General features: G+C 46.9%; 1 protein-coding gene across 3 annotated transcripts in view; it reads right to left on the bottom strand.

The window, feature by feature from the left end:
• Window positions 1-694: 694 nt before the first annotated feature.
• Window positions 695-23,895, bottom strand: part of RAB3IP (RAB3A interacting protein) — a 131,602-nt gene continuing 108,401 nt past the window's right edge. For all 3 annotated transcript variants that reach the window (XM_075344882.1, XM_075344880.1, XM_075344881.1), the window contains exons 9-11: window positions 23,137-23,236; window positions 22,990-23,059; window positions 695-1,078 (exon numbers count right to left, since the gene is read on the bottom strand). In XM_075344882.1, the coding sequence (XP_075200997.1) occupies window positions 996-1,078; window positions 22,990-23,059; window positions 23,137-23,236 (253 nt within the window). In that variant the 3' untranslated portion in view covers window positions 695-995. The remainder of the gene's footprint in view (window positions 1,079-22,989; window positions 23,060-23,136; window positions 23,237-23,895) is intronic.

Here is a 23,895-nt window from a genome sequence, read left to right as displayed (position 1 = left end):
TTTCTAATGTTCCTTTTAATGCCCCATTACTCATCCTCTAGCTTACACCGTCTACTAAGAGGATATCAACTAAACTATGCCTACAAGCACCCAGACTGCCTAATGGTTTCTTTATGTTGCACAGAAACCTTTTAGGGTATGTGCGCACGTTGCTTTTTACCTGCTTTTTACCTGCTTTTTCTTCTGCGCTGTTTAATGCCAAAATGGATGTGTTCTTCTATTCAAGCAAAGTCTATGGGAATTTGGGTTTCTTGTTCACACTATGTTGTTCAAAATGCTGCCTTTTTGTGGCAGAACTTTGGTCAAAAACTCAGCTTTGCAGTGCAAAACCCAAATGGCAAAAACAATTGACATGTTGCTTCTTTGAAAAGCTGAGTTTTTGACCAAAGTTCTGCCACAAAAAGGCAGCATTTTGAACAACATAGTGTGAACAAGAAACCCAAATTCCCATAGACTTTGCTTGAATAGAAGAACACATCCATTTTGGCATTAAACAGCGCAGAAGAAAAAGCAGCAAAAAAGCAGGTAAAAAGCAACGTGCGCACATACCCTTAAAAAGTAGCACTAGAAAAGTTCACTAAAATGCTGAAGGGGAATTAAATGCCAATTAAATACTTGTGTACCATATTGGAGGTGTGCATGAAAGCCCAGAGCTAAGTGACCAACTATTACACGTAAACAGAAAGAAACAAAGTAACCTTCAAATTACCGTTTATTACTTAAAATCTGGATGTCACTAATAATTTACAGATGTAATGCCTGCAAATGCTTACCAGAAGCTCAGCAGCCGATAGTATCAGGCGCGTACAGGACAAGTCAATTTCATAATACCACATGAACTCTAAGTAGTGTAGCTCACAAAGAACAGTATAGATATGTTGTGATATGTAATTATTTCGGTGGCTTAGATATGCAGATCCCTGTGTTGCCACTAGCCATTTTTATTTCTGCTTTAATGGTTCTGGAAAAAGTCCATATATTAGTACTTCAGTGTCTTAAATTTCTTCCTTGAAAAATCCAAGCTTTGCTCGAGACATTTCCTTTCGCAACTGCATGATTTCCCAAAACATCTGGTCCGCTAAAAAGAAAAAAATAAAAAAAAAAGAATGAATATATGTTTTTATAAGCACACAAATAATCTTTTCCTCTAATCTACATTTTATTAGTGATCAGTCTCAAAAAAAGAAAATTCTTAAAAAGGATACAAATTATACACACACCAATCAGCCATAATATTAAGTTACCTTCCCTTCGTGCTGCCCTCAGTTCTGACCCAACAAGATTAACTCAAGATCACTGAAGGAGTACTGTGGTATATGGCACCACAAGGTCAGCAGTAGATTACCATTGTCTTGTATTGTGTGAGAGGAGGCCTCCAGGGAGTTTTTCCAGCACATCTAAGGGTTAGGCTATGTTCACACTGGGCGTTTTTTTAGCTACAGATTTGCCTTGGTTTTATGCAAATCCATGTTAATAAAACACTCCTTTTTTATAGTCCCAAAGTCAGAGTTTTCTGAAATCTCATGCACACACCTCCAGGATTTTCCTGATTGTTTTGTGAACCACCTCCGGTTTTGCTGCATTATGAAAAGAATGAACATGTCAATTCTTTTCAGCGTTTTGCCATGGTTTTTCACCCTAGTAACAAGTGAACTGGCAGATACTCTGGACCGGCATGTCTAACCAGGTTAATAAAAAAACGGGTTCCAGCCCGGAATTGATCCAGGGTATCTGTCCCGCAGTTAAGGTCCAGTCACACTAAGCAACTTACCAGCGATCCCAACAACAATAGGGATCGCTGGTAAGTTGCTAGGAGGTTGCTGGTGAGATGTCACACTGCGACACTCCAGCGATCCCACCAGCAACCTGACCTGGCAGGGATCGCTGGAACGTCGCTACACGAGTTGCTGGTGAGCTCACCAGCAACCAGTGACCAGCCCCCAGCGCCGCGTGGAAGATGCTGCGCTTGGTAACTAAGGTAAATATCGGGTAACCAACCCGATATTTACCTTGGTTACCAGTGCACGGAGCTACACGTGCAGAGAACAGGGAGCAGCGCACACTGAGCACTGGCTCCCTGCTCTCCTAGTTACAGCACACATCGGGTTAATTACCCAATGTGTGCTGCAGCTACATGTGCACAGAGCAGGGAGCAGCGCACACTGCTTAGCGCTGGCTCCCTGCTCTCCTGGCTACAGCACACATCGGGTTAATTAACCCGATGTGTCCTGCAGCTACATGTGCACAGAGCAGGAGCCGGCACTGACAGTGAGAGCGGCGGAGGCTGGTAACAAAGGTAAATATCGGGTAACCAAGGACAGGGCTTCTTGGTTACCCGATGTTTACATTGGTTACCAGCCTCCGCAGAAGCCGGCTCCTGCTGCCTGCACATTTAGTTGTTGCTGTCTCGCTGTCACACACAACGATCTGTGCTTCACAGCAGGACAGCAACAACTAAAAAATGGCCCAGGACATTCAGCAACAACCAACGACCTCACAGCAGGGGCCAGGTTGTTGCTGGATGTCACACACAGCAACATCGCTAGCAACGTCACAAAAGTTGTTCGTTAGCAGCGATGTTGCTAGCGATGTTGCTTAGTGTGACGGGGCCTTTAATGGTGGTGGGGATAATGGGATTGGAGCAGGTGTGCTATATTTACCAGATCACCGACATGGCTCTACGCTCCCGCGGCTCCTCCACTTCACCGCTCATTATTTTCATTGCATGTTCACTGCTTTCATCTGTGATTAGTTGCAGTCAGACGCACCCCCAGCCTGAGTGACAGCATCTGACTACAACCAATCACAAACCTGGTCTGCGGGTCTAGTGTAGAAAGAATGAATGAGCTGTGCGTTCAGCAGTGACCTCACTCAGGCTATTTACGATCACAGGTATCACCAGCTGTGACCAGGAATCACCTGAGTGAAGTGACCGCTGATCGTGCAGCTCATTCATTCTCTGGAGCTCACAGCGGTCTTGTTCTATGGCCGCTCGCTGTGATTTTCAGATGTAGCAGAGCAGAATCATCATGGGACCTCGTGTGGATTAAGTCAGACCTGCAGGGGTGATTATGCGGTTAATAAAGTGGTGAAAGAGAGTGTTTGTATTTTATTTCAAATAAAGGATTTAGAATGCCAGCCTCCAGCTGTGGGCTTTATCTTGACTGGGTATCAAAATTGGGGGGGGGGGGGGGGAGGGGGAGGGGACCACAAGCTGGTTTTTTTTTCAGATTATTTAAATAATTAAAAAACTGCAAGGGGTCTCTCTTATTGTGATACACAGACAAGATAAGTACACAGCTGGGGCTGCAGCCTGTATTAGTGGACTTTATCTGTGCTGGGTATGATATAGGGGAATTGTGTGTCATTTTTTGAAATTTATTTTTTTACTGTACGATAGACCGCAGATCAGGTCTGTTATTGGTGCAGTCAGACATTGTCACACAGGCTGGGGGCGCGTTTGAAAGCAACCAATGACAGACGCGGGTGCACTGGGAAAGCAGTGAATATGCATGAGGCTAATGAGCGGCTCCGGAAGTAAAAAGGGTGCCGCGGGAGCAGGTACGGTTGAGACTAGAATGTATGGGCTCCTTCTAGGTTACTGGACGATACCAGCTTGGTTAGAGAGTTTGGCGATGCTTTCTCCCTTCCACTATATCATGCTTCGCCCCCCATGCGATAGAGGTATGTTGAAATTAGGTCACACCTGGAAGGAGCCCATACACTCTAGCATCTACAGGCACAGCAATGCCGGAGACTGGTAAGCATAGCGCGCTTTTTTATTTTTTTCTTTTTTTTTTACACTACCCGAGTGCCAGATCCAGCCCGACCCGGCCTAGCACACTGTTACTTTTGAACCCCTGCTGGTCTTGACATGACAGAAAAAATGCTGTAAAAACACCACAAAAACCGTGCCATAAACCGCAGAGGACTTCAAGGAGACATCCTGCCACAAGATGAGGTTTTGGGCAGGAAAAAAAAAAAAAACCACTGCAAAAACCTTCCTGTGTGAAGATAGCTTTACAATTCATATATTCAGAATTTTGAGGAAAAGTAAACACCTTAGGCTATGTGCGCACGTAGCGTTCTGTCCCTGGAGACATTTCTGCAGCGAATTGAACAGCACACGTGCACTTCAAATCGCTACAGAAAGAGTCTAATGAAAAAACAAAACGATTCCATGCGCTCTGAGTGCAGCCCCTCCCATAGACAGAGCGGGGGCTGCAGGCAGAGAGCACGGAATAAGTGACATGTCACTTCTTAGAACGCGTGCTCCGGGCAGCAGCCGAAGCGCTGCTCTCTGATACGCCATGTGCGCACGTCTCCTGCATAATCTTCATAGATTATGCTGGGGACGCAGGACACATGCAGTTACGCTGCGGTGCAGATTGCAGCGTAACTGCATGCAAATACGCAATGTGCGCAAATTTTGCTACATGAACATATGTGGTATTGGACCAGATTTGTAGCGAAGACTATCATAAGCACATTGGTTAACTTTGGGCACCTATGATTCAGACACAGGCTCACTTGTCTTTGGACCATTTCAGGTAGGTACTAAACTCCATGTCAGAAACATCCTACAAGACCTGCTGATACTCTGAAAAGAGCTTAAGTATGATGCTTAGGCCTCTTTCACAAGTCAGTGCAAAACACAAACGTCTTGCACGGTCTGTGGTGTAGGTGCGTATGCTCATGTGTGTGTTCAGCGTGTGCCATCAGTTTGCTATCCGTGTGACATCCGCATAGCACACGGACAGCATGAACTTCTATACCTGTCCATGGTGCTGCTGTGTCCGGTGTTGCTGCCGCTTCCGGTCCTTGATGCAGTGAATATGCAATGAGCATAATGAGTGCGGGTCGGAAGCAAGTGACAGCAGTTCTGGAGACATCAGTGGTGGAGACAGGCGAGTATAGAAAGTCATTTTATTTCACAGACACGTGATTTTCTCCAATACAATCTGGAAAAAAACGGACATGTCTACGCTTTGAGCACACGGACACACGTATGCTCCACACGGACACACTGTCTGTGTGAATACACACAGATGTGTGCAGACCCATTGATTTTAATGGGTCTGCGTGTGTCCGCATTTTTGGTACGTGTGAAAGTGGACCTCATACGTAACTGACAAGGACGTGTGAAGGGGGCCTCAAGCTGAATCAAAGTTGCAGACATTCTTTAAAAAGGGAATGGGTCGTGATTTTTATTTTATATTATAATCAATAGGGATATAGGAGGTGTGGTCAAAACACTGACCGCAGTCTCTTATGCCCAGGTGCTGCCATATTTGTGATGTATAAGTGTCCATGCACACTACCAAATACAAATGGCAGCCCCCAGTGACTACTGAGAAAAATAATAAATGTTACAACATGTCATTTAATTTTATATTAAAAAGGAGAGATCGATATCTCTCTCTAACTAGAAGAAGGTGGCCCGATTGTAACGTATCGGGTAGTCTAGAATGCGTATGTAGGTTAGCAGATTGAATAATAAGGTAATGAATGGACTAGATAGGTTAGGTTTAATTTAGTATTCTTATAATTGTTTATTGGTTTTAAAATGACAAACAGAAGGAACAGTTTTAATAGATGAGTAAGGTTTAATGATGTCCATGGGTTGTAATGAAAGAAGGCCATGAACAGTGTAAAGTTAAAGTAAAAAAAAGAGAATTTTGTTTACTTACCGTAAATTAGTTTTCTTATAGTTCCGTATTGGGAGACCCAGACATTGGGTGTATAGCTTCTGCCTCCGGAGGACACACAAAGTACTACACTAAAAAAGTGTAGCTCCTCCCTCTGAGCATATACACCCCCTGGATAACCAAATCTAGCCAGTTTAGTGCAAAAGCTGAAGGAAAATAGCCACCCACAAGTAGAGATAGAGCAAAAAACCGGAACAACCGGAGCCTCTGTCTACAACAACAGCCGGTGATAACACGCGGAACAAGAAACTGCCAACAGGCAACAGGGAGGGTGCTGGGTCTCCCAATACGGAACTACAAGAAAAAGAATTTACGGTAAGTAAACAAAATTCTCTTTTTCTTTATCGTTCCTATGGGAGACCCAGACATTGGGACGTCTCAAAGCAGTCCATGGGTGGGAATAAACAGAAAAACTAAGAAGTAGGCGGAGCCTAACTTCACAAATGGGCGACAGCCGCCTGAAGGATGCGTCTGCCCAAGCTCGCATCTGCCGAAGCATGAGCATGCACTTGGTAGTGCTTTGAAAAGGTATGCAGACTAGTCCAAGTGGCAGCCTGACAGACCTGCTGAGCCGTAGCCTGGTGCCTGAAAGCCCAAGAGGCACCGACAGCTCTGGTCGAGTGTGCCTTGATCCCCGGAGGGGGAGGCACCTGAGTACACTGGTAGGCATCGGAAATAGCCAACCTAATCCAACGAGCTAAGGTCGGCTTAAAAGCCGAGAGGCCCTTACGCCGACCTGTGGTTAGCACAAAAAGAGAGGTGCACCGCCTAAGAACAGCGTTGCGAGACACATAGATCCGGAGCGCCCGCACCAGATCCAGAGTATGCAACGCTTTTTCAAAGCGATGAACAGGAGCCGGACAAAAAGGAAGGCAGGGAAATGTCCTGGTTAAGGTGGAAAGGAGAAACCACCTTAGGGAGAAAGTCCGGAGTCGGATGGAGAACCACCTTGTCTTGATGAAAAACCAAAAAAGGTGACTCCGAAGAGAGCGCAGCCAAATCAGAGACTCTCCTGAGGGAAGTTATGGCCACTAGAAAGACCACTTTCTGTGAAAGACGAGACAAAGAAACCTCCCTAAGAGGCTCAAAGGGGGGTTTCTGCAAGGCAGTGAGGACCAGATTGAGGTCCCAGGGATCCAAGGGCCGCCGGTAAGGCGGAATGATGTGAGACGCACCCTGCATGAAGGTGCGCACCTGAGCCAGCCGGGCGATACGCCGCTGGAACAACACTGACAGAGCCGAGACCTGTCCCTTGAGGGAATTGAGGGATAGTCCTAGCTGCAGACCGGACTGTAGAAAGGACAGGAGGGTCGGCAAGGAAAAAGGCCAAGGAGCATGGCCGGAAGAGCGACACCAGGACAGGAAAATTCTAAAGGTCCTGTGATAGATTTTGGCCGAGGAAGACTTCCGAGCCAGAGTCGTAGTGGAGATGACTTCAGGAGGAATACCAGAAGTCGTCAAGATCCAGTACTCAAGAGCCACGCAGTCAGAGAGCCGCAGAATTCTGGCGGAAAACGGACCTTGAGAGAGAAGGTCTGGACGGTCCGGGAGATGCCACGGCACCTCTACGGACAGATGGAGCAGGTCTGGGTACCAAGCTCGCCTGGGCCAGTCTGGAGCAATGAGGATGACCCGACGGCCCTCCATTCTGATCTTGCGCAGGACTCTGGGCAAGAGAGCTAGAGGGGGAAACACGTAGGACAGACAGAACTGGGACCAATCCTGAACCAGCGCGTCCGCTGCAAAGGCCTGAGGATCGTGGGAGCGAGCCACATAAACCGGAACCTTGTTGTTGTGCCGGGATGCCATTAGATCCACTTCCGGAGTGCCCCACTTGCGGCAGATTGACCGAAACACTGCCGGATGCAGGGACCACTCGCCACTGTCCACGGTTTGACGGCTGAGATAATCTGCCTCCCAGTTTTCTACGCCTGGGATGTGGACTGCGGATATGGTGGACTTGAAGTCCTCCGTCCACTGAAGGATGCGTTGAACCTACAGCATTGCCAGGCGGCTGCGTGTCCCGCCTTGGTGATTGATGTAGGCAACCGCTGTCGCGTTGTCTGACTGGACTCGGATGTGCTTGCCCACCAACAGGTGGTGAAAGGCTAAGAGAGCTAGAAGCACAGCTCTGGTTTCCAGCACATTGATCGAGAGGGCTGACTCGGACGGAGTCCAAGTGCCCTGCGCTCTGTGGTGGAGATATACCGCTCCCCAGCCGAATAGACTGGCATCCGTGGTGAGAATCACCCAGGACGGGGCCAGGAAGGAGCGTCCCTGTGACAGAGAGAGGGGCCGAAGCCACCACTGAAGGGAGCCCCTGGTCTGTGGCGACAGAGCCACTAACCTGTGCAAAGAGGAAGTCCGCTTGTCCCAACAGCGGAGAATGTCCAGCTGCAGAGGACGCAGATGTAACTGGGCAAAGGGAACCGCCTCCATTGATGCCACCATCTGACCCAGCACCTGCATTAGGTGTCTGATGGAATGACGGCGGGGCCTCAGCAAAGAGCGCACCGCCAGATGGAGGGACTGCTGTTTGACTAAGGGCAGCTTCACAAGTGCCGGCAGAGTCTCGAATTGCATCCCTAGGTACGTGAGCCTCTGGGTCGGAGTCAGAGTGGATTTGGGCAGATTGACAAGCCACCCGAATTGGACTAGAGTGGCGAGAGTGAGCGAGACACTCCGCTGACAGTCTGCACTGGATGAAGCCTTGACTAGAAGGTCGTCCAGGTAAGAAATCACTGCCAACCCCTGGAGGTGCAGAACCGAAACCACTGCTGCCATGACCTTGGTGAATACTCGAGGAGCCGTGGCTAACCCGAAGGGGAGAGCCACGAATTGGTAATGTTCCTCTCCGATTGCAAAACGTAGCCAACGCTGGTGTGAAACTGCAATTGGCACATGCAGATAGGCATCTCTGATGTCGATGGATGCCAGGAAATCTCCTTGGGTCATTGAGGCAATGACTGATCGCAGAGACTCCATGCGAAAATGCCGCACCTGAACATGCTTGTTGAGAAGCTTGAGATCCAGGATGGGCCGGAAGGAACCATCCTTTTTGGGAACTAGGAAGAGATTTGAGTAGAAACCTCTGAACCTTTCCCGGGCGGGAACCGGTACAATTACTCCGTTGGCCTGCAAGGATGCCACGGCCTGAGAGAAGGCGTCGGCCTTGGAGCAGGGGGGAGTTGACAGAAAAAATCTGTTTGGCGGGCTGGAAGAGAATTCTATCCTGTAGCCGTGGGAGATGATATCCCGCACCCACTGATCGGAGACATGTTGAAACCATACGTCGCCAAAGTGGGAGAGCCTGCCACCGACCAAGGACGTTGCTGGCGCGGCCAGATAGTCAAGAGGAGGCTGCCTTAGTGGCAGCAGCTCCTGCGGTCTTTTGAGGACGCGGCTTCGTGCGCCAGTTGGGTTTTTGGTCCTTGGCTGAGTTAGTGGACGAGGCCGAGGGTTTAGAGGACGACCAGTTGGAGAAATGAAAGGAACGAAACCTCGACTGGTTCCTGCCCTGGACAGGTTTCCTGGTTTTAGTTTGTGGCATGGAAGTACTCTTCCCGCCAGTAGCTTCCTTAATAATTTCATCCAGTTGTTCACCGAACAGCCTGGACCCAGCAAAAGGGAGCCCAGCAAGGTACTTCTTTGAAGAAGCGTCTGCCTTCCACTCTCGAAGCCACAAGATCCTGCGGATAGCGAGGGAATTAGCCGAAGCCACCGCAGTGCGGTGAGAAGCTTCCAGCATGGCAGACATGGCATAGGATGAAAAAGCTGAAGCTTGAGAAGTTAAGGCAACCATTTCGGGCCTAGATTCCCTGGTGAGGGAATGCATCTACTCTAGAGAAGCAGAGATGGCTTTGAGAGGCCACACTGCTGCAAAAGATGGGGAGAACGAGGCCCCTGCCGCCTCATATACAGAGTTGGCCAGAAGGTCAACCTGGCGGTCAGTGGAATCTTTAAGAGAGGTGCCATCAGCCACTGATACAACTGTCCGGGCTGAGAGTCTAGACAACGGAGGGTCTACCTTTGGTGAATGAGCCCACTCCTTGACCACCTCTGGTGGAAAGGGAAAACGGTCATCAGAACCACGCTTTGGAAAGCGCTTGTCAGGACAGGCCCTAGGATTGGTCACAGTAGCCTGAAAACTGGAGTGGTTAAAGAACACACTCCTTGTCCTCTTAGGCAAGGTAAACTGGTGCTTTTCTGCCAGAGAGGGTTGTTCCTCTGATACTGGCGGATTGAGGTCCAGTACAGAATTAATGGACGCAATCAAATCACTAACATCTGAGTCTCTTTCGGACAGATCAATGGGGCACATGGAGGCCTACCAAGCTCGCCTGGCCTCCGAGCCCCCAGTAACGGCATCCTCCTCGTCCTGCGAGTCAGCTCTTGAATCAGAGCCGCGGGACGAGGAAGGAGAGGGAGCCCTGCGTCTCCTCTTAGGAGGACGGGGTCTGGGACCAGATGAAGAATCCTCTGTGAGCTCCGCTGAGAGAGCCCTAGCAGCAGAGGCGCCCTGTGAAGGGGGCTGATGCATGTTCAGCAAAGTCCGGGACAGCTGTCCCATGGAGTCGGCAAAAGACTGGGAGATTGACCTAGAGAAGGATTCTACCCAAGCCGGGGGTTCAGCCACCGGAGCCGGAGCAGCCGGAGGGACCACTGTGGGTGCGATTCCAGGCTGAGGCATTGTCAGGTTAGAGCAGGCATCACAATGTGGATATGTGCTTGGTTCAGGCAGCACGAACTTACATGCAGTGCATATTGCGTACAGCCTTGCAGCCTTGCTCCTTGTGTGAGACATGCTGCTGAAGTGGGGGCTCTGAGCCAGAATGAACCCCAGAGAGTATATAAACAGGTCCACAACCGGAGGTTGTGGCTTACCAGACAGTTTGTGTGCCCTCCAGATCCCACAGCCCGGACCCCCAGACAGATTAGCAGGGATGCTGCAGCCAGCGCCGATCGCTGAGAGAACGCTGATAAAATGGCGCCGGAGCGAGGAGAGGGGGCGGGACCTACTCCGAGAGCGGGATCTGGAGGGCCAAGGAGATTTACAGGGGAGGGGACATTTACTCAGAGAGGAGTGTCCCTCCCCTGTGCCGAACGGCCGCTGGGCGGAGCCGCACTGTCCCTCTGCATGATTGACATGCAAGGGCAGTGAAAACGAAACTAGGCCTCAGGCGAAGCCGGGGCCTAAATTTAATCGATGCGGCCGGCGTGCAGGCTCCATCGGCGCGGTTCTCAGGTGACAACCAGAGAACCGGCCGGAAATGTCAGAACAGTTACACAGCACACTCTCCCCAACAATAAAGTACAAGGGACCCCCCGAACATAAACGTCTCAGATACTTAGCTTGTGAGACGCAGGGTTTCAAGTCCCTGGGGATGAGTGCTCCGTCCAGCAGGATCCTGAAGGGCTGCGGATGGAGACCGGCCTCCTGCAAAGCAGGGAGAACCGTGCTGGCTCCCACTTCAAGCCAGAGCCTGAGGGATGGTGAAGGAGCGCGGCATGTAAGGCTCCAGCCTTGGAATTAACCTTAACAGCACCGCCGACACAGTGGGGTGAGAAGGGACATGCCGGGAGTCCAGGCTTGGACCCGCTTTTCTTCCAAAACTTTCCAAAAATGAAAAATCAGATGAGAATGCATGTGTGCCTCCTGAACACAAAGCAATGAACTGGCTAGATTTGGTTATCCAGGGGGTGTATATGCTCAGAGGGAGGAGCTACACTTTTTTTAGTGTAGCACTGTGTGTGTCCTCCGGAGGCAGAAGCTATACACCCAATGTCTGGGTCTCCCATAGGAACGATAAAGAAATATGCTGATGCTGTGATGTGCCCCCATCGTGGTGCAGCCACCATCCTGCGGGGTAATGTGTACGGGGGGCGGAGTGCGGGGGGGGGGGGGGGGGAATGGTGTGGAGCCATGGCGCTGAGGAAGTCAGTGCCGGTGACAGGGACAGGTGACTATCCAGTTGTGTGTGTGTTCAGTGTATACATGCGGAGGGCAGGGGGGCGGAGAGCAGAGCAAGGCCATGGCGCTGAGGACTGCATGGCTGGGGACAGGTGACTAATTGTGTGTGTGTGTATTATATATTATATATAATTATTTTAAACCTTATTCTGTCATTTTGTCTGTCTTGCTCCAAAATTACGTCTTTACAGTGACAACCGTCGCCACACCGTGCACGCTAAAGAGCCTGCGACCAACAGCTCAGCTAACTGAGCAGCCCGAACTATGGGCCCGCAGGACGACGCCCGACACTTTTTTCACCGCATGTATATATATACATACACACACACACACATATATATATATACATAGAAACACACACACACATATATATATACATAGAAACACACACACACACACACATACACATATATATATATACTCTTTATATATCTGTATATGAATCCTTTTTAATTTAAAATTAAATGACATGCTGTAACATTTATTATTTTTCTCAGTAGTCACTGGGGGCTGCCATTTGTATTTGGTAGTGTGCATGGACACTTATGCATCACAAATATGGCAGCACCTAGGCATAAGAGACTGCGGTCCCAACACACGTGATACACCCTGAGCATCTAACCCAGCACGTACTGCAGTTATCTGAACTGAATAGAATCAACACTGTCAGCCATACTTTGTGACACTATCCACGTTAGTATCTGTGATGGGCAAACCCGGACTGTAAGAGTCCGGATCCCCATGAATTCAAAGTACCATGAGACCTCCCCATTACTAATCTGTAAATGAAAAGAAATAAAAAAATAAAACAATGAAAAAATCCTTTATTTTGAAATAAAATACAAAAAATTCCATGCTCTTTCTCTGCCTGAAGCCCACACCGTGAAGACATGTTCTGTTCCTGCGCGTAGTCAATTCAGTAATGTAGCAGAGCTGGAAACTTCGTGGGACCTCATGTGGATGTCGGAACTGGGTGTTAATAAATGGGGAAAAGAGTGGATTTTTTATATTTGATTTCAAAGGATTAAAGGATGCACCATCCACATAGCAGGGAGAAGTCTCCCATCTGCCCAGAGAAATCACCATCTCTCAAATGTGTCCTACTGTGGGCAGAGCCTAAAATATAAAATTGCACATGCGCGAGCCGGCGAGGTCTCAGAAGGTTCTAGATTTTGATTGGAGATGTGGATAATGCAGGAGGCATGGTTCTTCAGAAGGTGTATGCATTGAGGAAGGCGGTCAGCAACAGAGAGAAGGGATTGATGCCGCACCGAGGATGCCCATCGGTTCAGAACATTTAGATTTATATAGAGCGTGGGAGAATTTCAAAAGGTTTTTGGCGGGTATACAGGGGCAGCCATGGGATAATATACACCTTTATGGAACGCAGCACAGGCACTGCTGAAGAAGGTGCTAGTCTTTGTTCAGACATGAAACTAATGACTGGTTCCCTTTAATCTTTTTGCTGCCGATCAGACTCCAATGATAGGATTCCTGATCAACTGGAAGGTGTTTTTTTTAGCTGTACATGAAACTCCAGGGACATTTTATTTTTGGATATACTAAAGGCATATCTTAGAGATTACCGGTTCTCTACTATTACATATATAAAGAAACCAACTTCCAGAGAAGAAACTGATATTGAGGTTAATTTAGGGGAGGCAGAACGTACATATATATTTAAGCCCACAGAGGCAAATAAAATAAAGTGAGATACTTGCAGTTTCAAGATCTTTTGGCACAACATACTGATACTTAAGAGCACTTTACATGCTGTGATCTCGCTAGCGAGATCGCTAGCGAGCGTACCCGCCCCCGTCGGTTGTGCGTCATGGGCAAATCACAGCCCGTGGCGCACAACATCGCTTACACCCGTCACACGGACTTACCTTCCCTGCGACGTCGCTGTGGCCGGCGAACCGCCTCATTTCTAAGGGGGCGGTTTGTGTGGCATCACAGCGACGTCACACGGCAGCCGTCCAATAGAAGTGGCGTGTCGGAGATGAGCGGGCGGAATATCCCGCCCACCTCCTTCCTTCCTCATTGCCAGCGGCCGCAGGTACGATGTAGTTCCTCGTTCCTGCGGTGTCACACGTAGCGATGTGTGCTGCCGCAGGAATGACGAAGAACATTGTACCTGCAACAACAACAATAAATCGGGATAGGAACGACTGGACAACGATCAACGATATGGTGAGTATTTTTGATAGTTAATGGTCGTTCCTGCGGTGTCACACGCAACAACGTCACTAACGAGGCCGGATGTGAGTCACGAATTCCGTGACCAACGACATCTTGTTAGCAAAGTCGTTGCGTGTAAAGCCCGCTTTATTCATAGATCTATAATGTCTTCATTTGTGTGGGGTAGTTCTTGGCCTAAACACATTATCTACCCTTCAGAGACCCAAAAAGCTCAGGGTACAGCTTTGCCAGATTTTTGTTTCCTTTGTTACATAGCAGGCCAGCTAAAAGGGAAGAAGCAGTTGGATGCCAGGTTTTCAACTGCCAAATAGAGAGTCACTTTAGAAGCGGTAAACACTAATTGTCTACTAGGATCTTGACAAACCTGGCATTCCCAAAACATTGCCTATGCTCAAGTTAGCACGGTTCGTCTGGATATCGGCAAGAAGAGTCAATTTTTACTCATTTTAGCAGACATGCCTCTGTGGCATAACCTTTATTTTCCTTTCTTGGTATCTCACCCACCCTCTCAATTTTAGATATCTTCAATTAAGGTCCGCTCTCCAATTACAATGCATTTACGAAATGCAATGGTAACTATATCTACCTTCCCTTTGATAGGTATTCTTACGTCACAAGGCCCGCAAAGTCTCATATCAGCCTTGTACACATATTTGCCATCAGTAAGTATTGGTTACACTTCACTGAAGTTGAAAGACAAGCGGGAGCTGCTTATTTCCACTATTAGTGGGGAGGACTGGAAGAAGATCTTTGAATCCCCCTTTGTGTCTCCCATTCAGTGAATAAAATAACTCAATTATACATTATTCACAAAGCCTACCTAACCCCATCAAGGTTGCACCGAATGAGTAGATTACCCTCTTCAGAATGTTTGTGCTGTCACAACCAAAACGCATATTTCTGGCACGTGGTTTGGGCGTGTCCAATTATTCTCTCATTCTGGTAAAGTATAGTCACCTTCCTATCCTTTCTGGTATCCATTCACATCCCATTAGATCCTAAATTAGGTTTGAGATACTGGAGGAAAAATGGATTCATACAAAAATCTCAGCTACAAAATGAATGGGTTATTCTCTTTAGTGTTAAAAAGGAACCTATCAAGTGTAAGAACGCTATTCCCTGCAGACTTGGGGCTAATCGATATGTGAACAGTGTTTGAATCCTGCCTGGCGCCTGCACATTGAACCCCATTGCTGGGAGGAAATTAACTTTAATCCCTTGGGTACTGTTCAGGTTTCAGTCACGGAGGCAGCGCCAGCTGGGTTCAGTCACTGCTCTATGTATGGAGAGTAACAGCTGTAAACAGTGCCCCCTACACTGACAACTGCTCATTAAAAACAGCTGTCAGTGTGGTGGGCGCAGTTACAGCCGCTGATCTCCATACAGAGCGCTGACTGAACCCAGCCGGCGCTGCCTCTGTGACTGAAACCTGAACAGTACCGAGGGGATTTAAGTTAATTTCCTCCCAGCAATGGGGTTCACCGTGCAGGCGCCAGGCAGGATTCAAACACTGTTAACATGTAGATTAACCCCAAGTCTGCAGGGAATAGTGTTTTTACACATGATGGGTTCCTTTTTAACATACCCTCAAACATTTGATAGGGTATGGGATATATGGAACTCATCGGCTGATCGTGATTGTTAGATCAGAACAGTTTAAATTGTAAGCTGGTGCTTCAGGTTTGACTACAAGAGTAGCATGTATGTTAACATGCTTCAACACAACATGGGTTTTAATTGACTTGCTAATATCAAACTAATAATGTGTACCTGAGCAGCTCCCATATACTGTATATACACCTTCTGAAGAACAATGCATATTGTTGTACTTTTGTTTCCTACTCCTGAACAAGTCTTTTGGAATACATGCGTTGTTGTGTAATAGTTTTCAATAAAACAAACTAAAAAATAAAATAAAGATCCACAACTGGATGTCTTAAGAAAAAAAAAAAATATTTTGCTTTGATAACCTTATAAATGTGCCCCTGTCATGTACAGTCTTATTGCCATGTCTGACAATGCAAGATCCTGGCCAAAGGAGGAAGCATAAATCACTTATGAGGAGTATACAGACCGCACAGGAGGGGCTCACAACTGCTACTTTCTCATAACATTTCCCTGCCCGTTTTATCACAGGAGTGTTTCTGCCTGGTATTTAGCCCTTTAAGCTCATCATAAATCAAGTCAGTGATGTAGAAGCTCCGGTAGCCTTTCAACTCTTACATTACCAAGTGGATTTATTATGAGCCCACAAAACTGACTATATAGCAGAAACACTACTCCTGTAATAAAACAAAGGGAAATAGGCTACCTCAGAAACCAGCCACTGCAGCAAATGGCAGTACATAGAATATTCTCTCTCTATGTTTTTTGTTTTTTTTTTAAAAAAAAAAAAAACACTTCCAATTGTGAATTATTCTGAGAAGTATTAAAGGGGTGGTTCACCCATTTTTTTTATTTTCTCTATGAGTGTAACTTGCCATTTTAGGTGTTTTCTTCATTGGCCTCGATTTACAGTTCTAGCACTGAGCAGCGCTATCCTGCACGCTCAGTGCCGGTCACATGACCCCCCCCTGGTGCTGCGGCCGCTAGTATCCTCTGATGTCCCGTCAAGTTCCGGGCTTTCAGACTGGACGTTAAGTCAGGGGATACTGGCGCCACTCACATTGATTGACTGGGCTGTGGGCAGTGACTACCGCACGTCACAGCCCAGCATCGAGGGGAGGATCCGGAGGATGGTACGGGACGCCAGTGTGGAGCGGTGAAGAGGGCTTAGCGTCCGGCAGATTGGTGAGGCACGGTGCGCCGGTGTGGAGTACGGGAAAGGGGTGGGGGGGTGGAATTTGGGTTCTTCAGCTGAAACCCCCCTGTAACGTAAGTATCTGATCACACTATCCACCCGCCCGCTCTGCTCCGATGTCAGGAGAGCGTGTGGTGTCTGCAGTGTGATCATATACTCCTACCAGCACTACAGGACACCGCAAGAGACTGACAAGCTGGTCACATGCAACACCGCATGTGTCAGAGCAGAGCATGTAACCAGCTTGCTTTGCTCTGTCACCTGTCATGCTGCATGGGACCAAGTTACTGCACACTGACTTGCTGCATGGGACCAACTTTCTCCACTCTCACCTGCACAACAAGTCAGAGTGGAGCAAGGTGGTGACATGCAGCACAGCATGTAACAGAGCACCTCTCTTCTCTCTCCCTCCCTGCCGCTCCCTCCTCTCCGCCGCTCCCTTTTTTCTTTGTCAGTACAGAAATGTTTATGATGGAGGGGTGAAAGGGGGTAATAAAGATTGAGTCCCTAATGTGTCTGTGTATTTTTTTCTAATAAAGTATTTTTTCTATGTGTGGTGTCTTTTTTTAACCCTTTATTGGAGATTCTTAATGGCTGAGTCAAACTTGGCCTGACATTAAGAATCTCGGGCTTTATACCAGCTGGTAAAACAAAACTGGTATTAACCCCTTATTACCCAGTGTGCCACCTGGCACCAGTGCCACTGGAAGCGTTTGATACAGCCCCAGAAGATGGCGCTTCAATGAAAGCGCTATTTTTGGGGCAGCTGTGGACTGCAATTCACAACGTCTGGAGGCCAGAAAGCTTGGGCCACCCTGCGCTGCGGATTCCAATCCCCAGCTGCCTAGTTGTACCTGGATACCTGGATGTTCGCAAAATATGGGTGAAGCCCCCGTCTTTTTTTTTTTTTTTGAAATTTCATGAAATTCATGAAATAATGTAAAAAAAAAAAAAAAAAAAAAAAGAAAAAAAAAAAGGGGCTTCCCTATTTTTTGTTCCCAGCCGGGTAACAAATCAGCAGCTGGGGGTTGGGGGCAGCCCTTACCTGCCTGCTGTACATGGCTGGCGTTCAAAAAATATGGCGAAGCCCACATCATTCTTTTAGTTTTTAGGCAAAAAACTTTATAATAAAAGAAAAAAAAAAAAGTCTTTCCTGGATTTTCCATTGCCAGTGAAGGTAACACCAAGCAATGGGGGTTGGCAGTCAGTAGCTGCTTGGGTTACCCTTAGCAATAGAAAATGCAGCGGTAGCCCCGCATTTTTTTTTTTTTTTTTTTTAACCCCTAACCCTAGGGTTAAGGGTGTGTGTTTGGGTTTGTTTTTTTTTTTTTATTTAAAAAAAAAAATAATAGTAATGGGCTTCACGCATCGAGCACCAGAGCATTTTGCTGCTCACTCATCCCTACTCCTGACCACACAGGCAGCAGAACAAGTAATCAGATGACTCCAGTGTCGGCCAATTACTTGTTCTGTGTCCCCCTGTCTCTCTGCATCCATCGCAGCATGTGTGGGCTGTGAGGTCAGCAGAGTTCAGTCCGGCACTGGAGTCCGCTGATCTTAACTCAGCTGAACTCCTGACCACACAGCCCGCACACGGTCACATGTGATCAGCAGCAGGCAGTGACTGCTGTTAACCTGTATCCCTCGCAGTGTGTGCGGGCTGAGAGATCAGGAGTCAGCTGACTCCAGTGGCGGCCGATAAATTCTGTGTCCCGCTGCAGAAGGATCCGGTAAAACAACAATTGCGGTTGCATGTGCTGCACGTTTAATCCACAGGATCCGGTCATATGCGGTTTGCGTTTTTTGCCTACAGACAAAGAAAAAAAAAAAATGCTGATCTGAAGGTAGCATGCAAAATGCATGGCACACGGATACGGACAACACACAGAGACTAGGCAAGAAGGGAAAAAAGCAATCTAATAACCCCATCATTTTTTTTCCCCAATTAGTTATTTTTTTTCACATGTGTCGCTGGCTAAGGCTGCTTTCATACATCATTTTTTTGCCATCAGGCACAATCCGGAGAAAAACGGATCAGTTTTTTTCTTCATAGAATTGTATTAGCGCCGGAGTGTGCCTGATGCCCTTGCGTTGCATGCGTCGTGCATGGATCCAGCGAAATTTGTGTATCCAGCTGCCGGAAAGGACGCAGCATGCAACGTTTTTGGCAGCAAAAAACAAACAAAACAAAAAAAAAAAAACGGACAGCGCCGGATCTGGCGTCATGTACAATGAAAGCTTTTGGGCGCTGGATCCGTCGTAAAGCGGCATTCAACACATTACAGCGACTGATTCTGTTTTTTTTCTACGGAGCATGTTCAGTAGCACAATGGATCAGTCCAAAAATTGAAGGAACTGATGGAAAAAAAAACTGATGCGATTTTTCGCCTCATCCATTGCATCAGTTCTTACACCGGATTGTGCCTGCTGCCAAAAAACTGATGTGTGAAAGCAGCCTAATCATAATTTCTGTACACACACACACACACACACACACACACACACACACACACACACACACACACACACACACACACACACACACACACACACACAGAACTATATGAGAACAAGCAGAAGATAGCCGCTTTCTTCCCCTGGTTGTGCAGAGCTGCGAGCTTCTGCTGTCTCGGTTGTGATTGCTCTCAATGCATCCACACTGGGAAGAGGCAGGGAGGAGTCTTTGGGTGGAGAGGAGAGCTGAGTGGGTGTGTTAGATACAGGCCTAGAGCCACAAAGAATTATGAGAGTTGTAGTAACTGACTCCAGGAAGTCAGGAGAGAGATTAACCCCATCAGAGCTGGAGCCAGAAACGAGGATGTGCTGCTAGAGAACGATAAAAGGTAATATTGCTAAATAACATAATAGATGTGTGGCGAGGCCCATATTAGCAAGATTTATGAGAGGAAAAAAAAAAATCCGTTTTGGTAACTGGACAACAACTTCTTTAACCCCTTCACGACCGCGGGCAGTAAAATTACGTCCTATTTTAATGTGACTTAACGACCAGGGACATAACTTTACTGCCTAAAGTTCATTTGATTGCCGTGGCCATAGCTGTTTCTTACAGCAGGGGACCTTTGCTTGACCCCAGGGGGGGTGGCATCGCCACCCCGCATCGACGATCGATGTGATTGGCTGTTCAAATCTGAACCGCCAACCACATCGTTCGCACTAATTTCGGCAAAAATGATGCCTGAATTAGTGAGATACTGTGAGATCCGGCTATGAGATGCTGTAGTAGCTGCAGCATATCATAGGTGGACCTCAAACATGTCGCCTCCAGCCCCTGCAGCACTGATTGGAGCGATCGTGCTATGACGCGCAATCGCTCCAATCAGTGTGCAGTGGGGCGGTCTGATCGGCAGGTGGCCGCCCTCCCCAGGTCTGTGGTCTGGGAAGCCCTCCCCCAACATGTCTGCAGCGTAGATGGCTGGTACTTGTGGTACCACCCCACCGCTTCTGCTCCACGTGAGTACTGTGCTCAACCTTGCAGCCCGTGCGCGCTCCAGTGATGCCCCCTGCCTGTGCCCCCCTGCGATCTGCCCCCCCCACGCCCCGATCTGCCCCCTGACATTCCGATCAGCTCCCCCCGCGATCTGCCTGCCTCCCCCATGATCTCTATTCTGCTTCTGCAGCTCCTTCTCCGGTATCCCACTCCCCCTCTGCTCTCCCCCTGTCCTCTTACCTTTCTTCACCGGGTCGTCCGAGGTCTTCTCTGGCCCGATCACATCTGCCTCCATCGCTGGGTCCTTCCTGGGTATTCTGCAGAGCTGTCCAACGTCCTGCCTGCTGCTCCTGTAAAGCTGTCCATCTCGCTTGCCTTCTGTTCCTCCTGCAAATCCTCTGGGTACTGGGAGTAGAACTTTTTTTTTTTCCTGTATCCCCCGTCCATATTTACACCTCATACGTCCGTATCCCCGACGCTTTTTGTCTCGCATCAGTCCGTGCGTCCCGCCGAGCGCTGATCAGGGATGCACATAACGGCTCGGCATCCCTGCTCAATTTCTGGTGTGACTTTTTTTCCGTATCCCTGACACTTTTTGTATTTCATCCGACCGTGTGTCCTGCAGCGGCCAATCAGTGCACTGCGTCTGTGCGTTTGAAAAGTCAAATGGCGTTCCTTCTCTTCTGAGCCCCGCCATGCGCCCAAACAATTACTTTCCACCACATATGAGGTATCTGTACTCTGGAAAAATTGCACCATACGCTTTATGGTGCATTTTTTCCTGATACCGAAAAAAAAAAAAAAGAAGAATAAGAAGAGGTACCTGATTGATGCAAAAATTGTGGTAAAAAAAAAAATAATAATTTTCACGGTTCAACGTTATCAACTTCTGTGGAGCCCCTGGGGGTACAAGGGGCTCACCAATCATCTAGATAAATTCCTTGAGGGGGTCTAGTTCCAAAATGGGGTTATTTGTGGGGGAGCTCCACTGTTTAGGCACCATAGGGGGTCTCCAAACGTGACATGGCGTCCGCTAATGATTCCAACCAATTTTGCTGCCAAATGGTGCTCCTTCTCTTCTGAGCCCCGCCATGCGCCCAAACAATTACTTTCCACCACATATGAGGTATCTGCGTACTCAGGAGAAATTGCACAATACATTTTATGGTGCATTTTTTCCTGATACCCTTGTGGAAAAAAAAAAGCTACCTAGTTGAAGCAACAGTTTTGTGGTGAAAATTTTTTTTTTTCTTTTCACGGCTCAACATTATAAATTTCTGTGATGCCCCTAGGTGTTCAAAGTGCTCACCAAACATCTAGAAAAATTATTTGAGGGCTCTAGTTTCCAAAATGAGGTCACTTGTGGGGGAGCGCCATTGTTGAGGTACCTCGGGGGGGGGGGGGGGGTCTTCAAACCCAACATGGCATCCGCTAATGAGTCCAGTCAATTTTGCACTCAAAAATTCAAATGGCGCTCCTTGCCTTCAGAGCCCTGCCGTATGCCCAAACATTTGATTTCCACCACATATGAGGTATCTGCGTACTCAGGAGAAAATGCACAATACATTTTTTTATGGTGCATTTTTTTTAAGATACCCTTGTGAAAAAAAAGCTAGCTAGTTGAAGCAACAGTTTTGTGGTAAAAAAAAATTCTCTTCTTGTTTTCACGGCTCAACGTCATAAACTTTTGTGAAGCCCCCCAGCGGTTCAAAGTGCTCACCAAACATCTAGAAAAATTATTTGAGGGCTTTAGTTTCCAAAATGGTGTCACTTGAGGGGGAGCTCCATTGTTTAGGCACCACAGGGGGGTCTTCAAACCAGACATGGCGTCCGCTAATGAGTCCAGCCAATTTTGCACTCAAAAATTCAAATGGTGCTGCTTCCCTTCCGAGCTCTGCCGTGCGCCCAAACAATTGATTTTTACCACATATGGGGTATCAGTGTACTCAGGAGAAAATGCACAATAAATTGTATGGTGCACTCTTTTCTCCCTTCTGAAAATGAAAATTTTATGGCTAAAGTAACATTTTTGTGTTAAAGTAAAATTTTCATTTTTTCCTTCCACATTGCTTTGGTTCCTGTGACGCACCTAAAGGGTTAAACTTCTTGGATGTGGTTTTGAGCTGTGTGAGGGGTGCAGTTTTTAGAATGGGGTCAATTTGGGTATTTTCTGTCACCTCGGCCTCTCAAAGTCATTTCAAATGTGATGTGGTCCCTAAAAAAAATTTTGTACATTTTGTTGGAAAAATGAGAAATTGCTGATGAACTTTGACCCCTTCTAACGAAAAAAAAAATTGTTTCGAAAATTGCGCTGATGTAAAGTAGACATGTGGGAAATGTTATTTAGTAACTATTTTGTGTGACATATCTCTCAGATTTATGGGCATAAATTTTCAAAGTTTGAAAATTGCAAAATTTTCACTAAATTTTCTCAAATAAACGCAAAAAACATCGGCCTAAATTTACCACTGACGAGAAGTACAATATGTCACGAAAAACAATCTCAGAATTGCCAGGATCCGTTGAAGCGTTCCAGAGTTATAACCTGTCAAAGTGACACTGGTCAGAATTGCAAAAAATTACCAGGTCATTAGGGTGTTTTAGTGGCCGGGGGTGAAGGGGTTAACGTGTACTTTGCTATTGGGACAATCCATTTAAACTTGTCTATAGATCCTGCCTTGCTTATTGTTATCTGTCTGATATAATGAACTACTGACAGATGAATAGAATAGTGAATCACACTTTGAAGATGCTATAAACAATACGTTTTAATATAATCTATCAATGTTACAAGTTACAATTGCTAATATATGGCATGTTCCAGTGACATTTTGTTGCATAAATAACCACCGTTACTCACCATCCTGCTGCTTTACAAGTCCTTGATGGATGTATCGAATATATGTGAAGAAATTACATACAGAGGTAATCTGTAAAATAAATTAAAAAAGCATTAGTATCGATGTAAATTTTTCTCATCAGTAAACCAATGACTTCTCCTACTCACCCTATATCTACAGCATGGAGAAATATAGTAGTAGCTGCTGGAGTCGCCAAGTTTGATTCTGTGCTTACAAGATTTTGTTTGACCACTCAGAGCGCATTTTCTGCAAAACAGCATAGTAACAAAATTTCAATATAAGTATTTTTAAAAGAAGCCTGTGAGAAAGCATTTTTGCCCGACCTACCAGCATTAAAACAGATATAGATTACCTTATTTCAAACAAACATGCTTTATTCTGAAATATACAGCATTTCAAGAGAAAAAATATTTCTGAAAAATGAGGCGGTAAAGAGAAGAGTAAAGTGAGCAGATTACGTGCCCAACTTGATAGTTTTCTCCCCAATTTGTCAACCTGAGAAGGCTAGGGAGTAGTGATGAGTGAGCCCTACCATGCACAGGTGCTCAGTACTCTAACAAGCAGTTGGTGCTCAGATGGGCACGACTACAGTACAGATTAGAAATGGAAGTCAGAGGGGGATTGGAGCATTTGTCTGGAAAATTTTCATTTGCTTGCATTCCCCATTGACTTCCATTATGCTTGGTTACTCTAGGTGTGCCTATCTGAGCACAAACTGCTCGTTACGAGTACTGAGCACCTGTGCATGGTAGTGCTCACTCATCACTAATAGGGAAACTTTCATAGAGGCCCTGTCCCTGTTTCATACTGCCTGTAGTTCAGGCAGTATAAATCTCAGAACAGATTTCCGTTTAACACATTCCTGGATTCGGGCAGCATGGATAATGATAGGTTTCTTTAAATGA

This window comes from Anomaloglossus baeobatrachus, chromosome 4 (assembly GCF_048569485.1).
Source record: "Anomaloglossus baeobatrachus isolate aAnoBae1 chromosome 4, aAnoBae1.hap1, whole genome shotgun sequence".
NCBI lineage: Eukaryota > Metazoa > Chordata > Amphibia > Anura > Aromobatidae > Anomaloglossus > Anomaloglossus baeobatrachus.
This window is presented reverse-complemented; position numbering and strand designations above follow the sequence as displayed.